General features: G+C 41.0%; 3 protein-coding genes across 8 annotated transcripts; 1 reads left to right on the forward strand and 2 right to left on the reverse strand.

Annotated features, from left to right (window-relative positions):
• Positions 1 to 1,360: 1,360 nt before the first annotated feature.
• LOC103703337 (fatty-acid-binding protein 3, chloroplastic) lies at positions 1,361 to 10,218 on the reverse strand. 3 transcript variants are annotated; one of them, XM_026803083.2, is made up of 6 exons: positions 9,958 to 10,218; positions 9,551 to 9,652; positions 8,567 to 8,722; positions 8,283 to 8,452; positions 7,985 to 8,155; positions 1,361 to 2,168 (listed from the first exon to the last, which is right to left on the reverse strand). In XM_026803083.2, the coding sequence occupies exons 1-5, from the start codon at positions 10,121 to 10,123 to the stop codon at positions 7,997 to 7,999; spliced, it is 753 nt and encodes a 250-aa protein (XP_026658884.2). In that variant the 5' UTR covers positions 10,124 to 10,218; the 3' UTR covers positions 1,361 to 2,168; positions 7,985 to 7,996. The 3 variants fall into 3 exon arrangements, with proteins under 3 accessions (XP_026658884.2, XP_008784379.2, XP_008784378.2); XM_008786157.4 differs by having other exon boundaries at positions 1,361 to 2,164; positions 8,283 to 8,497; positions 9,958 to 10,217; XM_008786156.4 differs by having other exon boundaries at positions 8,283 to 8,497; positions 9,958 to 10,215.
• On the forward strand, positions 2,175 to 7,978 carry LOC103703335 (receptor-like serine/threonine-protein kinase At1g78530). 4 transcript variants are annotated; one of them, XM_026803081.2, is made up of 5 exons: positions 2,175 to 2,834; positions 2,918 to 3,256; positions 3,338 to 3,592; positions 3,693 to 3,826; positions 4,992 to 6,852. In XM_026803081.2, exons 1-5 carry the CDS (start codon positions 2,627 to 2,629, stop codon positions 5,178 to 5,180), a joined length of 1,125 nt encoding a protein of 374 aa, XP_026658882.2. In that variant the 5' UTR covers positions 2,175 to 2,626; the 3' UTR covers positions 5,181 to 6,852. The 4 variants fall into 4 exon arrangements, with proteins under 4 accessions (XP_026658882.2, XP_038984936.1, XP_017697329.2 ...); XM_039129008.1 differs by lacking the exon at positions 4,992 to 6,852 and adding an exon at positions 7,131 to 7,978 and having other exon boundaries at positions 2,918 to 3,592; XM_017841840.3 differs by having other exon boundaries at positions 2,918 to 3,592.
• A 4,680-nt stretch (positions 10,219 to 14,898) lies between the features above and the next one.
• Positions 14,899 to 17,439, reverse strand: LOC103703339 (probable WRKY transcription factor 31). Its single transcript, XM_008786163.4, has 6 exons — positions 17,047 to 17,439; positions 16,853 to 16,951; positions 16,572 to 16,736; positions 16,115 to 16,483; positions 15,885 to 15,998; positions 14,899 to 15,793 (listed from the first exon to the last, which is right to left on the reverse strand). The coding sequence occupies exons 1-6, from the start codon at positions 17,344 to 17,346 to the stop codon at positions 15,125 to 15,127; spliced, it is 1,716 nt and encodes a 571-aa protein (XP_008784385.2). The 5' UTR covers positions 17,347 to 17,439; the 3' UTR covers positions 14,899 to 15,124.
• Positions 17,440 to 25,277: the final 7,838 nt, after the last annotated feature.

Consider the following 25,277-nt stretch of genomic DNA (forward strand, 5'->3'; position numbering starts at 1 on the left):
AAAGAAGCATTACTATAATAGTGAGAGCAAGCTATTCACAAACTAGTTGAGTTCGGCCTGAAATTTGGCTTGCTTGAATAGAGGCGAGCCATGCTAGGATTAAGCTTAGCTCGCTCAACATCAGCTTGAATTAGCATGAAATATGAATATATAAATAATATAAATAATATATATATATATATATATATATTATTTAACTGTTATTATCCATATAGTTATTTTTATAATTATTTATCATACATTAATATAGGTCATAACTTAAGATTATTATTATAAATAATATGATAAAAATAAATAATTTTATAAAATAATGGTTGATTGTTGACTCGATTATAAAATAAACTAATCTAAAGATAAGCCCAATTCTACTCATGCTCGACTCATTTGCGATCGTGCTGGAATTAGTTTATACATTGACATACATGATGACTTGATAGAGTGGAGGAATTTGCTTTAAATTCGAGGATGGAGATTATGCTTCAATACTATAAGAGATAAGCATATTTTTGTACTCTTAAGAAAACATGGGAACAATAATGACATGGTTCTAGGTTGGAGATTTTTGTACTCTTAAGAAAACATGGGAACAATAATGACATGGTTCTAGGTTGGAGACTAGCTCGTCTTATATAAAAGTAAAACCATGCGGCTACAGTTGAACGTACAAAACCTATGCACTGCGGTACAGGTTTCGTTTGGACAATTCTCAGCACGTGTCTTGACTAAGGTTGTCAACTTGATATTTTCGCTCATAGATCGTGGCGTTGATGGCCGGCCGCCACGTACACGCGCTTGGGATCCGCCTCCTTTTAATGCGCAAGCGGGGTTCGCTAGCTTCGGTACCGAACCACCGGTGCGTGGGCGAGTGCGGATGGAAAAATTATAGCGCGCACCGTGGGCACCGCCGTGGCCGTGCACGCCACCAATGAGCGAGGCGTATTAGGTCGGCAGACGAGCGCGGGATCGATGAAACCGACGCCAAATGCGTCTCGGTGATTGGCTGCATGCACGGATGACGTGGTGCACGCGGTGTAGGCAATAATTCCTCGCGCGCATGGCGCGCACCTGGTCTCCTAAAACGTGACTCACGAGCGCCCGTGGAGTTGTTATCCTAATTACCGACCATCTCGTTGGTCAAAAATACAATACTCGACTTTTCAGTGCCCCGCAGGTACGCGTCTATTTCAGAGCAACAATGTTTGATGCGTATCTCTGCCTTGAAAGAGTCAACAAACAATGGGTGGATTTGCCCTTCTTGTGCTCATAAATCTTAATCTTTTCCACTCAAGTGATGTACTGGGAATGGTGGCAAAGCATGGGACCATGGAAGAATGGCCGATGCGAGTTGAAGTCAAAAATCTTACTCGAAAAAGTCATTCAGCTAGCGTGTAATTTTACATGGTTCCATTGAAGGATATACTACATAATGCCAAATTAAAACAAGCAATTACAAAAGCTAAAAAAACCAGTTACTTAACTTTTATAAAATACAATTTCGACTTACTAAATTGTCAGAGTAACACTGGATGAAAATTCTTAGAGCAGTAGATGTGACAAATCCTGTGCTCCTAGACTAACTTCTGAATGCACTTGCGGGAAAAAGTTTTGAATCTTGAGACTTCTCACAAGGAGATGAGGGCAGCGACCAGTTGAGCTAACAACTGTCGGTGAGTAAGAGGTCCATTTCTGTTTGACAAATACGCTTTGGATCCTTGCGTGAAATGCTATCCGAAATTCAGTCACATGAAGTACTTAATTCCACTGCTCGCATCCATCTCCGACAAGTTTCTTACGGCGAGGATAGGCCAGAATCATTCAAAAGTATGATACTTGAAAACCAATAATGGGCAAAAAGAGTGCGAGGAGATGAGATCAAAGTTCCAGCACACAACACAAGAGTTTTGGTCAGGTTTTCACATGATTCAACGGTGTTTTTGGTTGGTATTGTTGCCTTTACACCTAATAGATCATCAAAATGGACACATGCCCTTCCTAGATGTTATCACCTGTGCCCATCCGATGGATACTTGGTTGACTTGCCCGACTTTTGTTGGTGTTGAGTCCGTGCTGGAGTTCTTGACCTTTTGCCGAGAAAGCCTTTCATCTTCCAGAGCACCTCAGAAGGATTCGAGAACTCTGCTGCCTCTGCTGAGGTAAGGCCTTCCTGTCTAGAAAATCATAAAGATTACAAGTCTTTGTAGGTTAAGCTCTCTTCAATTTCTCGACACTATATAATCTCAGGTCAGGACTCCAAATTCCACGCACTTTTTGAAAAGATTAAAAAAAGCAATCTTATGTTTGCATAGTTTACTTTAGGAAGAACAGTAATGCTCATTACATATTGGTAGGCCAAAAAAAAATCTGACAACCTTTTACCTTTGCTTCTGAACAGCTGTCCTTTGTAGCTTTCTAAAAAATCTAGTTTAAGCATTTCAGTTTATGGATCTGCTGACAATTATAAATGGCTTCTAACACACCCACTTTTTTTTTTTAATTTCTCAGAGGGTATTAAAAGTTTGCACAGGTATGTTCTGAGGAGCATCATGCTGAAAATGGATCCATGTAAACCAATAAAATTAGCATATGGAAATTTGAATGCATCCATAACAGTAGTTTTTCTATCTTGATGCAGATATTTCTCAGATTGAAGGCTAAAAAATATCAATCAGAAGCATCATACAGTTTTCGATTCAAAAATATGGCCAATTCTGTTGCTTTAGGACTCTATATTACTATTTGTTGCATTGCATTTATCATGTCCAAGATTATAGTTTCATTCCTCCTCTACAAAAGATGGGCACGGAAGCGTAGGATGATGGAAGATACTTTGTCAGGTTACCTTCCACTAGAACAAAACTGCTCTAATTTTAACCACAGGAATTTGCATATGAAGCAGAACACTGATGTCTGGTAACAGGTGGAAAGATGGTGATGTTCCGGTCTCCAACAACACAGTCTCTCACTTCGAAAACTTTTATGAAGATGACCATGAAATTATCAAACAAGGACATCATTGGTTCTGGTGGCTATGGTACTGTTTACAGATTAATAATAGATGATAACAGTGCATTTGCTGTGAAGAGATTGAACAAAGGAAATACAGATAGAGATCGTGGATTTGAAAGAGAGCTGAATGCAATGGGCGACATAAAGCACAGGAACATTGTCACTCTTCATGGATATTACATTGCACCTCAGTTCAATCTTCTAATATATGAACTGATGCCAAATGGAAGTTTGGACGCATTGCTTCATGGTAATAGAGTCCAGACCTTTTTTCAAAACTATGTCATGGTTTCAGTACTCTTTTCAGCTTCTCACAAAAACATTGATACAGGCAAATCAAGTAAAGAGAAACCTCTGGATTGGCCCTCAAGGTGCAAAATAGCAGTAGGTGCAGCACGGGGTTTATCATATCTACATCATGATTGTATTCCACATATAATCCACAGGGACATCAAGTCAAGCAACATTCTGCTGGATCAAAACATGGAGGCAAGGGTCTCTGATTTTGGGTTGGCCACATTAATGGAACCAGATAAGAGTCACGTTACAACAATTGCTGCAGGGACTTTTGGATATTTAGCTCCTGGTATTATGCTGTGTCAGAGAAACTATAAGTTATACATTCTCTTCTACTTCTCTACATGGGTCATAACGAATGAGTGTACTGTTTGAATTGCGTTCAACAGAGTACTTTGATACAGGAAGAGCAACAACAAAAGGAGATGTTTACAGCTTTGGTGTTGTCCTGCTTGAACTTCTAACCGGTAAAAGACCAACAGACGAATCATTTATCGAAGAAGGCACAAAGCTGGTGACATGGGTAACTCTTCCACCCATAAATAAAAGCCCCCAAAATACAAGCTCCATAAAGCTGAGTTCATATAAGTGTCCATTGTGAGTTTTTTCTGATGGAGCTATAAATTTTCTATGACCTTTTTGTAGAATAAATTCCTTAATTTCTTTCTAGATGGAATTAAACAAGCAGAGTATATTAACCATAACAATAATCGTGGAATCTCATCCTAACTATCTGAGACCAGATTTATATTTCTTTCCCACCAATCATTTCTTTAAGTGTTACATCCTGTACTAAAGTTAGTTTTTCCAAAATTTTGAATCAAAGTTTTTATTCAAGTCATGATAGGCCGCCTACTTGCTGAATCTTCCTACAGGTATTCAAGGCAAGCAAATGCTTTTATGATTCGGTCTCTTTCAATTAACACATTGCATGGATTGATATTGTTGCATGAGTACTCCATTTCAAAAATTTATATATTATTGAATGTACTGAAACTGTAAAAGCCTACCAAGTATTCCTGAAACATTCAACATACTCCTGAATATACTGAAACTGTAAAAGCCTACCAAGTATTCCTTAATTTCTTTCTAGATGGAATTAGACAAGCAGAGTATATTAACCATAACAATAATCGTGGAATCTCATCCTAACCATCTGAGACCAGATTTATATTTCTTTTCCCACCAATCATTTCTTTTAGTGTTACATCCTGTACTAAAGTTAGTTTTTCCAAAATTTTGAATCAAAGTTTTTATTCAAGTCATGATAGGCCGCCTACTTGCTGAACCTTCAAACAAATGCTTTTATGATTCGGTCTCTTTCAATTAACACATTGCATGGATTGATATTGCTGCATGAGTATTCCAGTTCAAAAATTTATATATTATTGAATGTACTGAAACTGAAAAAGCCTACCAAGTATTCCTTAAACATTCAACATACTCCTTGATATAGATTTTCAAGTTCTCTACCTATTTAAGCTTAGCGATGAGAAATCGTTCTAATTGCAACCTCGATTACCAATGACTTCCATGAAATCCATGGCTTTCAAGATAGCAACTTATGCATATGCAGTGCCCCAAAATTCATATATACATCTTCCTGATGCATTTCTCTTATTACTTTAAGTTGCTGTTTAATCTGTCTCTGATGACTTCTGACTTTGATGAAATGCATGGGATAATAGGTGAAAGGAGTTGTCAAAGATAAGAGAGAAGAACATGCAATTGACAGTTCCCTAGTATGTTTTCCTATTGAAGAAGTCAAGAAAGTGTTCGCTATTGCAGAAAAATGCCTAGAATCAGATCCCTCCAACAGACCAACCATGGCTGCAGTTCTTAAAATGCTCGAGCAAATAAACCAAACAAACCTATAACTGGTCTCAATATATTCTAACCTTTGTCCATGCAACAGGCAGATTTCTTGACGATTATGGAATGCCGTTTTTTGATGTCTTATGTACTAATGAGAAAGATCTCAGGTAAATCTCCCAGCAATGATTTTTGCAAATTCCTCAAATAGATTGTTATATGAGACAAATTAAGAAACAAGAACTGACTGATACTAAACTTATGATGATGCCCAAGACGTACACTTTGAAGATGTATGAATAAGCTCAGCCATCGTTCTAGAGGTACTAACTCTGCCAACTTGTTACATGTGTTGCCTCTTCAAGGAACAAGATTCAAATCCCAGAACAAAAGAAAAAAATGAAAGAAAGCAAGGGTCCTCATCTGAGGTGACTGAAGCTTTGTAAAAGATTATGATGGGACATTTTCTGAAGGAAAGGAGTACCCCTGCAATAGGGACTCTCTAAATGCAATAAAGGAAAGGAAACGAAAAGCTGACGTTTAACTAGTTAAATAACTAGGAAGAGAAACAGAATTTAGGAAGCCCTAGATGGATTAGGATATCTTCCCTAGCTGGATAAACTGTCACTATCTAAATAGCCCTATCTTACATTTGACAAGCAATATTTACATGTTATCATGTCATATCATTACAGTATAACCTCATCACATATTCCATAAGGTATCTTGCATTCTATAGATGTGATATGCCCTCTGTTTAACTTTAAGCACATATTTTCTTCGATCACGAAATCATATGTGAGAAGTCTTTAAGCTATAATATGAAATCATCCAGCTGTATTGAGTAGCTTTAAGGCCTATAATCTCGGTCTGCTGAATAGTAATTCAGCCTTTAAAGGCCATGAACAATGAATAGAAAGGAGCAAAACAAGATTAATGGAAGAGAATGTTGACAACAGAATTATGGAGAGACAATTAAAAGCAATATCAAAAGGAGAGCAGGGTAAAGTATTTAGGTTTATACTGCAGACCATGGTCTGCCGTACTGGTCCGTACCGGCCGGTATGGGCCGGTACGTATCGGTCCGGCCTGGGGCTGGTACCGGATCAGCGTGGAATCCGGTACCGGTGGTTTATTGTTGAAGAACTGGTATGGAACCGGTTCGGACTGGTACGGGACCGGTCCGGGCCGCCATCGGTACGCCGACCGGTACCGGTACGGCGGACCTTGCTGCAGACAGTATAAGGTGTCTAGGTTATATACTGCAGACTTTGTTGGTTAGTTAAAAAGGAAAAATGACTGTTACCTTATTAAAGGAGTAATGAAACCCCACTTCTGAGTTATGACTGACAAAAAAGGAATGGGGAAAGACTTTGGAGACTTGATATCCATCTATTGCAATGTGATTGTCAGAAGGTATGGGTTGGGTGCATCTGTGTCTAATATATAAACTAGCGTAATAGCATGATGATAATCTACCTTGTACTCCCAAAATAAAAAAATAATTTTGATGTTTACATTACTGTCTAAGTCCTTTGTGCATGATTGTTCTCTCTTAAATTGCACTCTAGTCCATGGTATGCTATACCGTACTGTACCAGACGGTACTGGACATACCATACTAGTTCGGTACCAGTGCCGGTACTGGTAGTGGTGGCATACCGACATTCGGTACTGTACCGACACTAAAATAGTGTGGCACTGGTACGGGGTCCGCTATCGGTACGACGAACCTTGCTCTAATCAGAAAATAAGAAATTTGCTGTTCAACATCTATAAATGTCAAAAGCCACTTAGTTTATATTAGCTATTGATATTTACTTATATTTTGAGATGTTTGAGTCTAATCCCTAGTCCTTTTTCAAAATTGTTCGGTTGTTATATATTAAAAATTCACCTACATGCTAGGATTTAATGAGGAATCATCTAAGGCTCTAAACTCTTTGTTGAATTGATTAGATCGAAAGATACATCAAATAAGCATTGTTGAAGGATATTTTCTTCTTCTTTCCCAGCAATACAATGAGGATGCCACCTTCGAGGTCCAAATGTGAAACTTGCTCTAGGCCATGGGCCAAGGAGAGAAGTGCCAACCAACAGATCCAAGTGCCATATGTATTCTAACATTTGCAAAGTTGACAAAGAGTTCTAATTGCGAACTCGGCAATCATGCTCTTACTCCACATTCTCCTAAACTTAAATAACATCCACCTCTTGCTAAATCATCCTCCTATGTCTTCTTACATTCTAGTCAATGTACACTTGCATCAGTTCCAAAAGCAAATAGAATCTCCCTCTCTCTCTCTCTCACTCACAGACACATACACATGCACATGCACAAGACACATATTTGCAATAAAAAGCAAATAAAATTCTATGGTTCCTATCAAAACTCAAGCTTAATTTCCTAATAAATTTAAATTGCCTTGTTTCATCTTTCCTATAATCAGTTTCAGAAGGCATATTCTTTCTTGTTATTTCTATTGTATACAAACCATTGAAAGGACCATAATACGCACGTATGTCAATTTTATTGCACTCATGATAATGATAATAAATCAATACTGCTATCCATTAATATACATAAAGAATCGTAATACTCTCCACTGCAGTTTTGTGTGTCTATAGATGTTAAATCTTGCCATCCGCTTTCTAGTTTGCCGTGATGGTCATTATTTATTACAGAATGTGATGTTGCCTTTACAAAGAATTGGAGTATAATTTATTCTGTAGCCTTCTACCAATAGATAGCCATCAACACTAGCTCACACTCCATAAACTCACAGTTACTGGATGATATAAAGGTTAGGAAAAGCACCTACATGTGATAAACAAAAAACTGATAGTTTGACAATAGAGTTGGACTTACTTGAACCTGCATTTAGCTGAAGATCTCTGTCAGCCCATTGGCCACTGAGGTCTTTAAGGTGGGAGAAACAGGAGATTCTCCAAGAAAGGCATCATAAAGGGCCATGCTGACATTTGCTGATTCAATTTCAGCATCAACTTTTGAAGGAAAGCCACCAGATGAGATAGAAATCTGCATAAATCAGGAGAAGCAAATGAAAACTCAAATCTTGATGCATCCGAGTATTTATTGTTCTAGCATAAATCATATTTTACATGTATTTATAAATCATATTTTTCATGTATTTCTATCTTCATACCAGCATTTTGGATGGTTCCACCCAAGTCAAAAATATAAAAGTTCCCTGTTTAAGATCACGGCTTTGAAAGGTGTTGCGGAAAGTTAATAGTGCAGATTCATCAACAGATGTAGGGTTCTTGATTCTGGGAGAGATAACATCATCTAAGGCATTCCAAAAGGTCTTGCCATCTACATCTCTGACCAGCATAATATTTAGTGATTTCTCCAAGGGTGCTGTAGATTAGAGAACTCATATCAGGACAGAAGTTCTCTTCCACGTATTGGAAGACTATTAGGTGATACCTTGTAATATTGAGCTGAACAATGAGCAATCGTCTAAAATCTCAGCTGCTGGTTTTCCTTTCCAGGCATCCAATCTCTCTCTGATAGAAGGTTCAGCATAAAATCCTGCAGCATACACCTTGATGCCAATAATTGCAAAGACCTTCTCTCTATAACCTGCAATTGAGAAAATTGAAGTTAGGAAAAAATGATTTATGAGGCGTAAGTATGGTAATATATCTAGGTTGATTTTGTAGTATTATCAACAGATAGAAGACTCAAAACATAAAAATGAATTATGAACCACAACCATAGTCATAACCACAAAATGTTTCTTTGGGTCATAGCTCCATACTAGAGTGCGGCGTATGCAATGCATGTGGCTGTGGAAGCATGCCATCCAGAGCTTCAGGAATGCATCTCCCTGAGTTTGGATTATATATTTGAATTTGGTGATGCATGTAAAGTGGCTTTCCACATGATATTAACCTTACTCCTTTTTGGTAGAGGTTAAACTTACTCCCATTTTAGCAAACGTTTAGAGAGAGAACAGATGAAGAACAAAAGATGATGACATTTATTCTTTAAGAAGCATAACCACTATGTAGCATAATACAAACAGACTCCAGGCCAGACAGTGCCATAAGAATCCAAGATCATTAGATAAAATAAGAATCCGTGTCATGGTTTATTATGTCAGCCCCGGGGAGCCCATTTTGATCTTCCAAAAAAATGTTTATTTGTGCTGACACTTAGACAATAAAATCAACTTCTTACAACTAACACAAGAACAGCATCAAGAAGAGTAGATTAAAAAAAAAAAGAGAATGGGACTAATTCCAGCCCTAATTCTGGGTACTGATGCAGGCATACATTTTCTTCACTATAAAGTACAAATCAACCATATTCTTTGATCCACATTCGCCAGAAAGCTAAAATTGATCGTCGAAATCAAGCAATTCTCCATAGTTATCTAGAAATGAAACAAATGAGACACCACTGCACCTGTGCCGAGTAAAACCAGTAAGCCCGAGCAGCCAGGAACTCTCAGCTCCCTTGGGAATTTTACATTGGTCCCAGGCTCCATTACATACTCCGAGCTCCCAACTGCAGCCAAGAACACGACTCTCATCAAGTTGGCAACATTGCATTCAAATTTCTTCATTCAACTCGACTGCTACGATGCATGAGCTGCCAGAATGTAGCCCAATTTCTTGTTTTTGACTTTTAGACATAGTACGTTCCCATTTCCGAAACATCTATTCGAGGCTTTACACAAGTGACAGGTGGGTACTGATCAAATCCCGCAAGAATTTTCACAGAATTAATGAAGCATAGGAACGAACAGATGGGGGGCATCTGGGGGAAATGAGACAGGATAAGACTGCAAGAGAAGCAGGTGCAGTACAGACCTGAAGCTCTGGGGATGAAAGGAGAGTGGAGACTATTGAGACAAGGGAATGTGGAGAAGGCTCGAAGGAGAGGACGCCTTTCGAGGACGAAGAAGGGGGCTGCCTTGGTTCGGCATCGGGAGACGAGCGAGGGCGGGCGAGCCGGATGTGAGACCGCGCCGAGCATTTCCGGTCGGCCTTTGGGTTTCTTCTTTCGCGTTCTTGCCGACTGCTATGCCCTCAAGGAGAATCAAAGAAACGACGAGCAGCTGCTCTAAGGGAGGCTTGGAAATATCGTCATTTCGACCTTCCCTCGTGGCATCTCTTGGAGCCTTACGCTCGTTCACCCGCATCCTTGCGGGGCCCGTATCTGATGGACAAGAAGAAATAATACAGCCCACCTCTATTGGGCCATCCCAGCCCATATCCTGTAAACGAAATGGACACAGTACTTTCTTTTTATTTCTATTTTTGCCTTATATACAATTAGACTCATGAGTTTGTTTGGTTACAAAATCTGACAAGACTCTCTACTTCTACTTCCTGAAACTTCCTTTCTGTAATTACCAATTCTTTTAATAAAGTCTTCCGTCGCTTTTGCCTTCCTTAGTATCAAAAAAAAAAAAAAAAAAAACCCTCATCGTCTGGCTCTCAGCCCTCTACTTCTTCTCTCTATTTCCCTTCCCCCATGTCCTCTCTCTCGAATTTCTACAAGATATTTCTGAGAAATATTCATGAAAACCATATGTACTTAGAGATGAAAAATATTATCCTAATAATTTTAGGGACACTGGGATGCAATAATCAACATGTCACATTCCATGCTATTGTTGCAAATATTTCGGTGGCCAAGCTAATAGATGCAAATAAGGTTTTCTTGATATATATATATATATATATATATATATATATATATATATATATATATATATATATATATATATATATATTAAGAAAGATACTTTCCGGCAAGAATTGCACAGGCAAACTCAGGAGATGCATGTGTAGACATGGTTCAGGAACTCCGGTGAGTAGGTTTTTTTTTCTCTGATCTAATACTCAAAAAATAGAGTTCTATGAATGACGCAAAACTCAAAGTCTGCCGTGTATTGCAACAATGCAACAGGGCTCAAAGTATTACTGTGGACCCAAGTCATGCCTTGCGACTATAAGATAGGTAATGTTTTGTATTCCCTTGCCTTGGAGACGAGACTGCCAATCCACCGAGGGGTAAAATACGAAACGTCAATATGCATGCCTACTTTTACCCAATCCAATGACTCCGAACCGTCCTTGAAGCCCACCGACTACAGTTCTAGTGAATTACTCTTACCATAATTTGGAATGTGGCTTTTCACGCTACATGCCAGGGTCAAAAGTAGCTTTGCTAATTATGTACATGTTTAACTAAAGTTTCTACCGACATCCGGCCCTTTATTGGACTTCAACGCGAACACTGGATTTGGCATTCAACACGTATCACTTTTGCATTGATCACAGAATACAGATTGTCTCTAGATAACCCAACAACTGTATTTTAAACCATGATTGCACTCCAGCGATGGACTTAAAAAAAAAATTGCATATGAATCATATGCCATGTCTAATGCGTCCATTCGATCTATTGAGATTGATGCACATGGACCCATCTTTTTATGCCGCATGCACCCGGAGCCATCATTTTTGCTGTTTCTTTTGGCTTCCAAGCATTCCATGAGGGCAATTTGCGAAGCTCTTGAGTGGAAGGAACCGTGACCATGCCGATATAGCATGTTGTAATGGCACTAGCTGCCAACAACATGCATGATTGTGTTTTCATATATATTTTCATTATTGCTCGATAAAATTAAAGTGAAGTAACACGCCTTTATAAGTTTTGAGATTATTCGAGTCCAAACAACAATCTGTAGAATGATATGCTTTTCGGTGTAGACCAGACATGCCACCGAGGATCCAAGACAAGCACCGATTAAATCAAGCAGCAGTAGTAGGCGAAAAAAAATTGGAGAGAAAAAATTTACTAAAAAAAATATGAAACAATGAGCTCGACTTTCTCTCACATAAGATGCCTCACCAAAAAAAAAAAAAATCTCTTCCCTTTACCTCACGTCACTCTCCCCCCTTTAGTAATATCACACACCCTCCTCCCCACTAAAAACACAAACATCACCATCTTCTATTAAAAAAATAAACTCAAGTATGTTGAGCCTAAGGCTCAACCCGACTAATATGGACTAGTACTAAAGGCAAAAATTTATTTTATTAATGGGTTGGAGTTTTTGATGTCTCTAATACAGTTAGCTATCGGAACATCTATGTGACATATCCAGCAAGGATATGAGAATGAAAATTTCATAAGTTTCAAGATTATTTTCATTTATTCATAATTTTAATTATTATTGTTCATTAGGAACTTCAATGTGACATATACTATTTGGATATGAATTTTTTATAAGTTTCAAGATTATTTTCACATTTTCATAAGTTTAAACATATTGTTCATTAGGAACATCTACTTGACATACACTATTAGGATTTTTTTCTTTTTTGGCAGAGACATACACTATTAGGATATGAAGATGGAAATTAACACACAGGATGATATGCAATGATGGTAGAGTTTGATATACATAACAAAGCATACCATAAAACATACATTAGGTATATGCCAACAGCAAAAGCATTGTGGAGCCTTTGGATCCTGTTCTAGATTATAGCAATTAGCTCATATTATTCCTTGGATCTCGAAACTTGATTCTCCTATTTTCAAGAGTAAAACCTTTGCACAAATTACAAGCATATGTGCTGCCATATGTCACCAAACATTTAGAAGATTCCTCCAGCATGCCTACACATACACTATGAGACTTTCAAGTTATATACACCTAGCAGCTAAAGCAAATTTGGCTCAGCGGCTTTGAACTTTTCCCCGCATGGGAGAGGTCATAGTTTTTCACGTATTAAAGAAAAAAAGAAAAAATCTTATAGGTACTTGGATATCTACATATTTATTAATCATATTAAAGAGAAATCAATAAGTGATTTTTCCCCCCTTTTTTGTGGTTAGAAAGAAAAAAAGTAGATGGGTTTTCCAGGTATCAATGAAATTGCGCAAAATTATGGTTTAAATGACACATTTCTTGTCATTTCACCCATTTGATTTCACTAGGGACTTCACCCACCTTGTTGATTATATTTCCGAAATAAGTGCAAAACAAGTGGCATACGCTAGATCGGCTTTCCATATAATGGCTTAATTTTATTCAATATCCTAGCTTCAATGCCGGCTATCATCAATTTTTCTTCCTTCAGTCAACTAGTCGAGAGTTTTGGCCTTCGCTGGTTGCTGTACAAAGGGACAACTATTGAAGATGACTACTTTAAATCCCTCATCTTATTGCAGCTTCCTAGTTTCCTTTTTCAGATTAATGACATTCATGTGGACAAGTACCTACACCATACCATTTTGCCCTTTTCAAGACATAATTTCATTATCACACGGATAATCTAATCTCTTTGGAACTTCTTTTGTTTTGATAATCTTTTTCAAAATTCATCAGTTTAATCTTGCCTCCAGTGACACCTACTGAATGATCTTTTCGACCTAAGAATTCGTAAGCAAGCTATTCATCAAGTAGTCTATGCTGTCATGGTGCATTTTAATTGGTTAGTTTATTACTGTTTGTTGTTGTTGTTAAAAGCTAAGGGAGAAGCAAAGATAGAAAAACCATGGGAAAGTATTGGAGATGTACAGCATTTGTTCCATAACATGGTCTTGGCCGCGGAGGTGCGTTACTTGGTCTCATTTGGAAGGTGGAAGCACCGTTAGCCCCCTCAGTTCTTAGAAATTAATCTTAAAGTGGCCTCAAGTTGCACCATCTAATATATGATTTTTCTACCTAGCTCGGTTGGGAGATGGAGATCGGACTATCCTCCCTCACTTTCACATCAAGTGATCTCTATCTCTTTGACCAAACCCTAAATAACCTTTATTGAGGAGGGATACTTGTGACTCCCGTTCCTTGGAACTCAGGCATCATTGATGTGATCCACCCACTAATTCGATACCATTTATCACTGCCATAATTCTTCTTTTCTTTTGTGTGTGTGTGGTTGTAGAGGAAAACTCACTGAGAATAGAAAATCTCCAATCAGACTTAGTATCTAAATTGATAAGCTCGTCAGGAATATCTAATATATATTTTACCTTCAACTTCTTCTAGCTGGTCCCTGGCATCAGGCTTTACGTATCATTGAACTCCATTCGCCACCCGTTCCAACCTTATCTAGTTTTATATTTTTTGTTGGACACTATTAAATTTCAGCTTTCGGGAGTCAGCATAGGCGGAGTAATATATCTTTGCGAGAGACTATTTCATCGCTAGCTCTAGGAGTGATCGAGAAGGACAACGGGAATATCATATTCTTTTGTGCGAACGAAGCCACGGCATCGTGATCTCCAATTCCCGATCGTTTGTCCTCGCCCCGAGTAATTTCAACAAAGTACTTGCGTCAACGCGAATCTTCCTGGAAAAACGTCGTTAACGTACAGCACTAATTTATTCATTCCACTCCCCCCCCCTGGTACTCGGTATTCGGTACTCCGAATTCCGTGATCGAAGGGCATCAACTGCTCCACGTGAAGCACGGAAACGACCACGTCCTCAGCTGCCTAGCTGCCACGTAACCTACTCTCACATGGGTCCCAATCATACCCACGTTGCTCTGATGGTCCCTATTCTTAAACACGGGTCCGTCCGGACCGTCTCGGTCCGTTTCCGGGTCATTTACGGTAACCACTTTTGATCAGCCGTCTCTCGCCTATCCGACTCCCTCCTCTCCCGCGTTGTTCACGTGCATGGGACGCAATCCTTGACTCCCCCACGACGACGTCCGGATCACCGCCAAAGAGACCCACCCACAGAAGAAAGCCAAGAGGATTGGACGCGCGTCGGAAAAATATTTAAGAAACGATGATTTGACCCTTTGGACTTCTCCTTTTTTTTTCTCTTTATTATAATTGTCTACAGTAGACTGCCAACAAGAACCCTCCAAAAATTAACAAGAGGGAAACAGCAAATTACAAGCATGATAGATCCTATTTTTCTCCACAAAACAAAAGAATAATGTTAAAAAAAAAGAAAGAAGAAATCAAGAAACATGGAATTGGCGACGGCAACTGCTACAGTTAGGTGGCCAGAAAATTCGAATTGGCCGGCTTGGCGTTGCCGTTGCCGGTGGTATTATTGGCACTTGTATTGTTGTTGTCGTTTGCCTGATGACCGCCTCCAATGATGGACGTGATGGCGGCCGCGAGGGCTGCCGTGAAGTTGGGGTCTGCCGTTATTGCTGCGGTTGCCGCGCTCACCGTATCGGCCAGTGAGGTGGCTGACGGTGGCTTAGGGTGAGGGAATTGGGCTGCTTCCATGTCGGGCGACATCTGAAGGCCGGAGAATTTTGACTGGTTGGAGAGCGTCTGCCCGAAGACCTGCGGCAGAGAGAGCGGCTGAGCTGGGCTGCCGAAGCTTGGAGAGCCGTTCTGGAAGGGGACTTGGAATGGGATTGGTGGCCTTTGGAATTGGAGAGGATTAGGAGAGCGGGTGAGATCCAAAGTGACAGTCGGGAATGGAGCAGATGCTGATATGGTTGCCATGCTTGAGGAGCAAGGAAGTATCGTTCTCGCTAGGAAGCTAGAGTTCATCATTCCATCGGTGCTCGACATGGATCCAGAGAGGAGCATCGAAGCCGCCGCTGAAGTGGTCGATGCCATTGCCATGGCAGCTGGTGGGAGTGGATGGTTGTGATTCCCCTCATAGGTTGTAATCAAGATGGAGCGATCCTCCGCGCACCTTTGGACCTATTGAGGTTGCCAAGTTATAGATTAGTTGGATTGTAACATCTGATTAATATATGATAGAATTCTATTGATTCTAGGAGATGGACATTACCTGCTTGCGGACTGGGCAGCCGGTCGCCATGGTGCACCGGTAGTAAGCCCGGGGGCATGGGTTTCCTTTGGCCATCTTCTGTCCGTACTTCCTCCATTGACATCCATCAGTGATCTATAATACAATTAGAGCATTGCCTAATTAGTCCCGATGTTAATTATTCTGGTTATCCACAATTAATTAACTTCATGCTAGGGTTGTGTATCGAAGTTTGTCTTGTGTTATCTTACCATAGGTGCTTCGGATCGTGCTCGGACCGATACACGGGCTTTCCTCATGGTGGCTTCTTGGGTCTGTTCTGCAGTTTTGGAAGGGGATAATTTGGGTGCTTTGTTAGGATTCCAGCCTTCAGATGAAGGGCCAGGGCTGTCCTCCCTGTTAGACCTCTCATGGTCAGGTGGAACTATCTCCTTGTTAGTGTTGTTCTCGTGACGGCGGTAGTCCATTGATCCCGCTTCAACATTGTTTGGAGGCGATGAGGAGAGATGCCGGCTTCCACCTTCAGTGGAGGACTGGGAAGGCTCATCGGCGTTTGCAGCCGGACCGAGGTCAATGAACTGCCTCGGCACGATCTTCCCATCAGTCTTCTCATCCACAGCCTGAATCATAAATCTCGAAGTCATTTTATCTACTGTAATTGCTTTGAACAAGATGAGCTCAGTTAGGATAATTCTAATTGCTAATTACCTCATGACCTCGTGGGCTTCCAATATTCTTTTGGTTGCGCTGTTGGATTAGAGCAACGAGATGCATCTGGAGGGCGTTGTAGTTGGTGGTCACCTGGTTCAGCATCCCTCTCAGCCGCTGGTTCTCTTCATTCATCCTTGCCACCTCGGCTTGCATCGCCGCTAACTGGATCGAACAAGTAGACAATTCAATTCACCACCATGTACAGAAACCAAACAGATTCTATCAAATATATATATAACAGTGGTTTCGTTCATTCGTTCTCTAAATATATGACCAACCTCGCTCTTGTCTTCTTTATCATCCTCAGTAGGCGACAGCCCTTCATCCACCGTTGACTGGTCGCTGCCGGTATTAGCAGTCCGAAGGTTCAAACCAGTCTACAGATATCACAATTCAATTCATTTAGCACATCTAACAGATCAAACCCAATAAAAAGATGAAAGAAAATAAACCATGACGCTGAATTACTAACGTTGATGGCTAGATCTTCCTTCTTGATACTAGAACTGAGCACCTTGATGTCGAGATCGGGCTCCTCCCGGCTCCTCTTCTTCTTCTCATCAGAGAAGAAATCCATCTCATCCACCCGCTTCTCGCCGGCCCGCGCCACCGGGAATTCGATGGCGGTCGGGAAGTGGTCGCTCGAGTCCATAGAGAGCCTGCGCTTGAGCCCACCGGCGTGGTTCGGACCAAGAAACGACCTGCTCGCCAGGAAACCGACCGACTCCGAGGAGGTGTCCAAACCCAATCCTCCTCCGCCACCTTTGTCCATCAATCTACGTATGATCCGTAACAATGGTAATTGTGAGGGAAGAATCGGAGGGCGAGGGAGAGAGAGAGGGGGGGCGGGAGGGGTGGTGCGAAGTCTGAAGTCTTTTACCGGTGAGATGGGGATGGCAATAAAAAGGGGTGGAGGGGTGGGGAGGGACGAAGACTTGGGGGGTTGGAATGACGTGAGGTGGTGCGTCAGCGGGGACAGCTGGATGAATTAGGGAGGGGTGGCCACACACGGCATGAAGACGGCTGGCTACTTGTTGAGCTAACACGAGACGAGACAAGAGAGAGAAAGAGGTAGAAGAATAGAGAGGAATAGAGAAAGGTTGGTTCCGTGGAGTTTCGGGTGGCGGGGAAGAAAGGGCAAAAAAAAAAAAAGCCGGGGGGGGGGGGGAGTCAAACCGTGATCTGACCGCTTCAAAAAAATCCACCGCCTCCGATTGGGCCGGCGCGTTCCACGTGAGAGAACTCGTCAACAATTTTGACTGGACCCATCTCTCTCAGAGCGGGAGGTGAGCGGACCGGGGGAGGGGGGAGTGAGACGGCGGGGCCCAAAAGGATTGACCGGGGGCCGGGAGCGTCGCGGTGGAGGCCACGTGCGATGGAGCGGTGTGATCGGGAACGGGAGGTGCGGCGGTGCGGGGACTCCGTGGGGCGCCATTTGTTTTATAGCACGTTCGCTTTCTTGACTCTTTCGGGAGGGTAAAAAGAAAAATTTGGAGGCCAACGGACTCCGGGGTAGAGTGAAAGAGAGCGGATCTGGATCAGTTTATTCCGTTCGGACCTGACAGTTGGAAGCTGGGAGTGCAGGGTGTGGGGGAGGGTGTTCTGGAGTCTGACAATTTTAGCCATGCAATTGCTCGATGATGGTTGAGCCACATTGATCTGTCCCTATTCATGCGGGAATTTACTTGGACCATGCACTCTTTGTGGTCTGCAACTCTTGGAGTAAACCCTCCTTTTCGACCTCCCCGGGATTAGTGCAATTTAAGATCTTGGCTGTGCAAACAAAGCATTTGAAATTCAGGACAGACAAATAATTCTTTTTTTTAATTATTTTTGGTTCAAGCCTTAGTATTCTTTTGCGAAGTTGCATATAGAGCACTCTGGCCTAGATATAATGCCCTATAACCTTCCAGTGTTATTTCCAACTTTAGTAGTAGCATCATGATTAGCCTCAAAATTATATGCACCATACTATATAATGATTTGAAGGACAGTCTATTGAAGGCAACCGGCTTATTAATTTGGCAAAGTTTTTGGTAATTGGACCAAGTGTTCTAGGATTGAATCTCATCTTCACCAGGATTTGGGGGACACTTGTATGGGGGCTACTCTCTATTGTGAAATTCATAGGGATACTTGTATGAGGGCTACTCTCTATTGTGAAATTCATGGCCGACAAGCCCTCCGATTAGATTAAAAAAAAGAAATATATTTGCAAAACTCTCAATATTTAAATGATTAAGTCAAAATTTTAAATGAACTCTCAATATTTTGCATTAATTCAACAAGCATCCTTTGATTTTTGTAGTATCTGGTTATATTAATCGCACCTAATGGGTGGTTCTCCTAAAGATCTAGGTCAAATCAATATCAGGTATGTTTTTACTACCTTTCCTTCTTGAGGAAAACATGTGAACTCCTTTTTCACCAATGGTTTCTTGACAAATGCTGCATTGGTTCAATTCACCAAGAACTCTTTTGAGAAATAACTTTCTCACTCGGTTTAGAGTTTTCCATGAGAACATGTTTGATAAGCAAACTGATTTGTTTTTGCTTGAAAAGTAAATAAGACTAGAAACCAGAGAATCACTTTAGAACCACCACTATAACAAAATCTTTATTAGGAGCATTTGTAAGTGCCTTTATAAGCAAGGAAAAATGCCACAAATGCCTTTACTGGCATTTTTGTGGTATTTTGCTATGCGACATTTTAAGATGGTGTCAGCAATTAATTGCCAGTATTTTTTGGAAATGCCGATAAAAATATTCTTTTTTGCAGCATATAAAAGTGCCCTTAAAGATTCAATTTCAGCATTTTTTTTCTGATTTTTTACAACCCTTATATATGCCGATAATAAACCATGTACGACATATTAGGATACGGCCATAGGAGTTTGTACATTAATGGCATTTATATATGCCATTAAATACATATTTTATTAGACATTACTTGCACTTTTATATGCTGGTAATAACTGGTAATAACTTTCACCATTTTATTTAAATTGTAACATCTTTCTTTCATTTTTTTTATATTATCATCATTTATAATAAAATGTCTCTCGTTTCATAGTACTTTTTAATAGTTAGAAGTATTTGAGCCTGAATATTGTGATTTTTTTCTTGTGCAGCTAATGAAAGATGCACTGCGAGCAAGTGCCTTGGGTTTCATGCAGTTTTTCTCTGCTTTTCATGCGCTTTCCGCGTGCTTGGCTGCAGACAAGTTTGTTCCCAAACGGACGGTTTCCCATGAAACAATTGTTTTCTTTACATCCTGTATATAGTTTTTGCAAACATTGTGTGCCAGCTTACCAAATTACATAAAAATTATCATGCGTTGGTGATTGGAACCAGCAAACCCCTCCGAGGTTGACAGCCGATAAGACCAGCCGTATATCCGAGGGTCCCAAAAGTCAGCAAGGCCAACTCATTTTAACTAGACGATATTTCTTCGGATCCCATCTCACCCAATCCCCCGTCCTTCAATTCAATATTAATTTGCATTCAACGATGGCTATCGAGGCACATGAAACCGGACATTGTACGGTTGGAAAGTCTTGAGAAGTGGGATTTGAAATGAAGGATAACCCCTGGAATATGGTATCCCCCAATTGGTGGATCTGGTCATCATGCGGTCATCATGAGCCACAGACTTGTTTGTGTTGCTGAAGTCGTGCAATCAACTTGTCTTGTCAGGAGAGATGGCATGGGATTGAATATAATCTACTCGCTTCCACACAAAAAAAATTTCGGGTGGCGTGCAACGGGATGCAAGGCTGCCGTATGGTCTTCTGGATTGTACTGACCGGTGAGCAAATTAATTAAACAACATTGTTTTACCGTAGTTGAAACTTCTTGGGTCATGGATTGCGGACCGATGGCTGGCGACGTATTAAAGTATATCCTTGGACGGGTTTTATGGGTTGAGATGGTAATGCTTTTGGCTCGTTGCGCTTGTCAAGGGGAAGAAGGCAGCATAGGCCGGACTGGGCTATGCTCATCGAGTTATTACGGGTCAGAGTAGTACTGCTTGAGGATGATTCATCTACGGTTATTGGCTGGATCGAAAGTGACTTCAGCAGTATGGGTAGGTATCACCTCTTGCTTCAAGATATCTGGGCCGCGATGTGACCTTTTAGGCCAAACATATGTACAAAGAGGCTAATATGGCTGTGGATTAGGTGGCCAATATGTGGCCAATCACTCCGAAAATGTCTTTGGGTCGGAAAGATGGAGCTGCCTCGAGTGCTCTGAAATTTGTTGTCTTTTAATCTTTTTTAATGCGTCCATATTAAAATTGTATGAATTATCCATTTCAGTAAAAAAAAAAAGTAAAAGATTTATTTAGAAAACTAATAACCATGTCTGCATATTCACAAGGATACAGAAAAGATGAGCATAAACATGTGAATTTTTTAAAACTTTTTTTCGTCTCCATCTTTTTCAGAGGAAGATTAGGACGCTAATACAACATTTTTCAGAGGGCAGGTAAGATGCTTACGTAGCAAACAAATGTTATTGACCACCAAACTTTATATAGAAAAATTTATAAAAATTTAACGGTGTTTATCATGATGAAATATGATAAAGTACTTCTTGATTCAAGTGTCAATTAATTGATTGTTTTTTTTTTAAAAAAAAGAAATTTATAGTATGAGGTCAGGGTGATTTGTTCTATTGAACAAAATTGACTTAATTGATCTTGCAAGAGAAACTTCAATCCAAGATTTTGTAATCAATTAGGTCTCAGTAATCATTTCAGTCTTAGCAAGATTCGTAGTAAGATATTATGAATAGAGTAATGCTACATTTTATGTTTACGGGAGATCAGTTAGAATCTTTAAACATCTGGTGATAATAAATCCTAACTTTCCCTAAAGGTTTTAATTTGCCCACTTAAAGAAAATCAACATGAAACAATTGTTAATTAGGAGGTATAGAACGAGGACATGCACATTCCCCCGCAAGCCAATGGTTATTGCCACTTCTCTGTTTTTTTTTTTTTTCCTAGATTTATGATTTTGGTGAAGTTCTTTAAATTTCACATAAATATATAATATAATTTCCGAGCTGTTCCTCAGTAACAAAATCAAAGTTCTTTATCTTGCCATTGTTTTTCATATTTAAAATAGTGTAGAGCATATTCTATTACTCACATGAGAGGATTGAAGATGGTTTTGGCTATATGTGAACGTATCCGAGCGAAAATTTTTCATGAGAATTGTCAAATACACTCATATCCTCTTTGTCCACTTCCCTTCGGTCTTCAAAAAATTAAAAAGTCTGCAGCAATATATATCTATATATACGTATAGGTTGATTGAGTTGCTGAATATTTATAGAAGCAATGGTTGAAAAAGATGGAGTTGCGTCGTGAGGGTGTGGACTATCAAATAGAGATAAAGATAAAATATTTTGAAACTTGGTCACCCCATGAGAAGATAATTAGCAAGCAGTCCTTGTCCGTTTAGAATGCGTGACATATATATCAACTGCATCTTTCTCTCCATGGTTCTCCGTTCCGTCCCGTGTGTTCTGGGATCTCTTTGTACAGTGTGAACTCTTTAAATACAATGGCATCTTTCATCTTTCCAATTTCCATCAACTCCTCCGCATGCCTTCATGAGCTGATTTCTTGGACCAGCCCTTGACACCAAACTTTTGAAGAGGAGAAATGGAACGAGAAAAGTCCGCGTGAAGCGAACTTGGGCAATATACTTGGACAATCTCTTACTATTTTATTGTAAATATTATATCTATCCGCTTTCTTTGATCTGAAAACGTGGATGAAGGCTTACTTGATGATAAAAAAGAAAAAGAGAAAGAGAAAGAGATTGATGTGGAAGGTGGGAAGAAACTTCAAGGAAGATTTGGTAGGAGGGGAAGAAAAAGGTTGAGACGGCATGGACCGAGATATCATGCGTTGGTCATCGTTCCACGTGGGTGCTCACACTGCCAACCAACCTACGTGGAAGAAGGCCTCCTCTTCCAGCTCAACTGATGTCAGGCCCGGATTAAGCTGTGGGACTCAAACCACCTTAGGCTCGTCCTTGACCTGCCCTGTTACCCGAAGATAAGTTAGTCTGTGATGTCATATGCTTGTTTGATTGGCATGGAAATTTATCAATATGTCCTTTAATTTGGTAGAGATATTGTCCACACCTGTTACTAATACCTGTGAAGAATAGAGTTCCAACTAAACCCCCTTTTCCCACTTGGATCATTAATTAAAAAAAAAAAATCAACGTGTAATGTGATGTTGTCGGCATCCTAATTTTGTAAATTTGCAAAATAATAAGATATAATGCTTCTAATTAACTGCAATAAATTTTTCCTTATATATTCCTGATATGGTTAAATTTAGGAATTTGTAAGATCTTAGTAATTGGCCACCTTACACTGCTACAATATTTTGTTGATATAATAGTTATTAAAAAATCAATGAAAAATTAAGATATATGGTTATCAGTCATTCACTCAACCAATATCCAGAGAAGGATATTTCAAGGGGAAGATGTTCCTAGCCAAAAAGGAATCTAAGACCTTAACATAGCTACTAGCTTACTTGGTAACTTATGTTGTACATGCAACAACCAGAACCTCATTCAAAAAAATTAGCCGAAAAGTATTATTTAGATTCTTTGGCCCTATATAACTATATAAGATCTACTTAGTGTATAGCCGAGTGGGGCTAAACATATGGCCGCATAAGTCCTCGCATCCTCCTCCTGTTTGAGTTTTGGCGTCCTTGCTAGGCTAAGGATCTAAATCCATGTAAATCTGTTCGCAAGCACCACAAATCCAATCACAGATATTATGCGGCCATATGTTTAGCCCCACTCGGCTATACACTAAGTAGATATTATGATGCGCCCATGGTCAACCCTCAAGTCCTCAACAGATCCCTTGTGCAACATTCCCTAGTCTACATGGGCCATAAGTAGTGTCTGTCTGCTCTGATACCATTTATAGCAACCCATGATGTACCCTATTCAAAATGGCTAACTAGAATGTATTATTTGAGTTTCTTGATTCTATATAAGTATTCAAGATCTATCCAGTACATAGTCGACGTGGAATCAAACACACGCCCGCACGGGTTCTTACATACTTTCCGTGTTTAAGTTCTAGTATTCTCACCAGCCTAAGAGTTCAAATATATCTAAATTCAATCACAAATACCATAGTTAGCATGTGGTCAATTCAAATGGACTTATGCTGCAGTATCTTCTAGTCCATATGAGCTATGAACTAGGTCTGCTTGGATACCATTTGTTGCGACCCATATTTCACCCAAAAAAACTAGCTAAAAGGTATTATGAGTATTTTGATACTATATGTTGCTGGTGGTCCAAACCGAGAACGATTGACACGACGGTGTGAACGGGGTTCCGCCTGAGTTGTCTTGGTTGGTGCTGGTTGCGCTCCACCTTCCGCCAAGGAACCTGCAAACAAGCCTTGCACCACCACCAGGGTGGTGATGGCCCTCCGACGGTCAAGTCAGAGGAGATTGGAGGAGGAGAGATGATAATCACAAGTGGGAGAGAGTGCTCTGGGAGGTATTGCTTACCCCCCCTTCTCCCCCCAGCCGCATATATACCTGGCTGGGAGGTCTCTCAGGGGGGTTTGTCGTCGTGGGGCACGATAGAATGGCCACTGACATGGCCGTTACGGGGCGTCGTGGAGCAGCGCTGGGTACGGTCATGGCAGGGCGTAGTGGAGCTCCGCTTTGTACGGTTGATACAGGAGATCGTGGGCAGCATCGGGTACAGCCGTTGCAGGGAGTAGTGGAGCAGGAGGCCGCGGCGTGCCTCTGGAGAATAGCCTGTCGTTATCAAAAGATCTCCGACTCGGGGTCGGAATGCTGGATCATAGGGCAGCCGACCCGGGGTCGGGCTGCGAAGCCGAGGAGGTCCGACTCGGGGTCGGAGTGCTGGATCATAGGACAGCCGACCCGGGGTCGGGCTGCGGAGCCGAGGAGGTCCGACTCGGAGTCGGAGTGCTGGATCATAGGGCAGCCGACCCGGGGTCGGGCTGCGGAGCCGAGGAGGTCCGACTCGGGGTCGGAGTGCTGGATCATAGGGCAGCTGTAGCTTTCCTGGATACGCGTGCCGATCACGTGGGGCATGGCGGCTCAATTCCCCCATAACAGTAGCCCCCCACTTCCGAGCCTGGAACCAGAAGGGGAACAGGTGAAGGGAGTGATGCTTCGAGATTGCCGCCATCCTTCGGAGAGGCGCGCGTGCTTCAAGCTTCCCGCCTTCTTTATGGCGTATGGCGGTTGCTGCTGACCTGGCAACCTGAGGATTTCGGCGGACATCCTTCCTTAATGGTGTCGATTCGCCTTTGGGGTGCGAGCGACCCTTCGGCGGCCAGGCGTCTTCTGGCGTCATCGAGGTGTCACTTGCCCTTTCGCCTATTTAATCGGGGGCCCTCCCCCGTCCGTCTTCTTCTTTACGGACATTTTCGAGTTTCTCCTTTGCGCTACCATTGTTGCCGCCGAAACGTTCGCTTGCTTTTCCTTTGACGCTCTCGGAGCCGTTCTTCCTCCTCTTCAAGTGAGTTTCCCACTCTTCTACTTTGAGCTCTTCATACTTTTTCTTTTTGTACTAGTGCACCCCAGTCGTTCCGGCCTTTCCCTCCTTCTTGACCCCGTCCTGACCGTAGATTGGCCATTAGGGATGGGCGAAGTGGGAGCAGATA

Source organism: Phoenix dactylifera, chromosome 8, assembly GCF_009389715.1.
Source record: "Phoenix dactylifera cultivar Barhee BC4 chromosome 8, palm_55x_up_171113_PBpolish2nd_filt_p, whole genome shotgun sequence".
NCBI classification, from domain to species: Eukaryota; Viridiplantae; Streptophyta; class Magnoliopsida; order Arecales; family Arecaceae; genus Phoenix; species Phoenix dactylifera.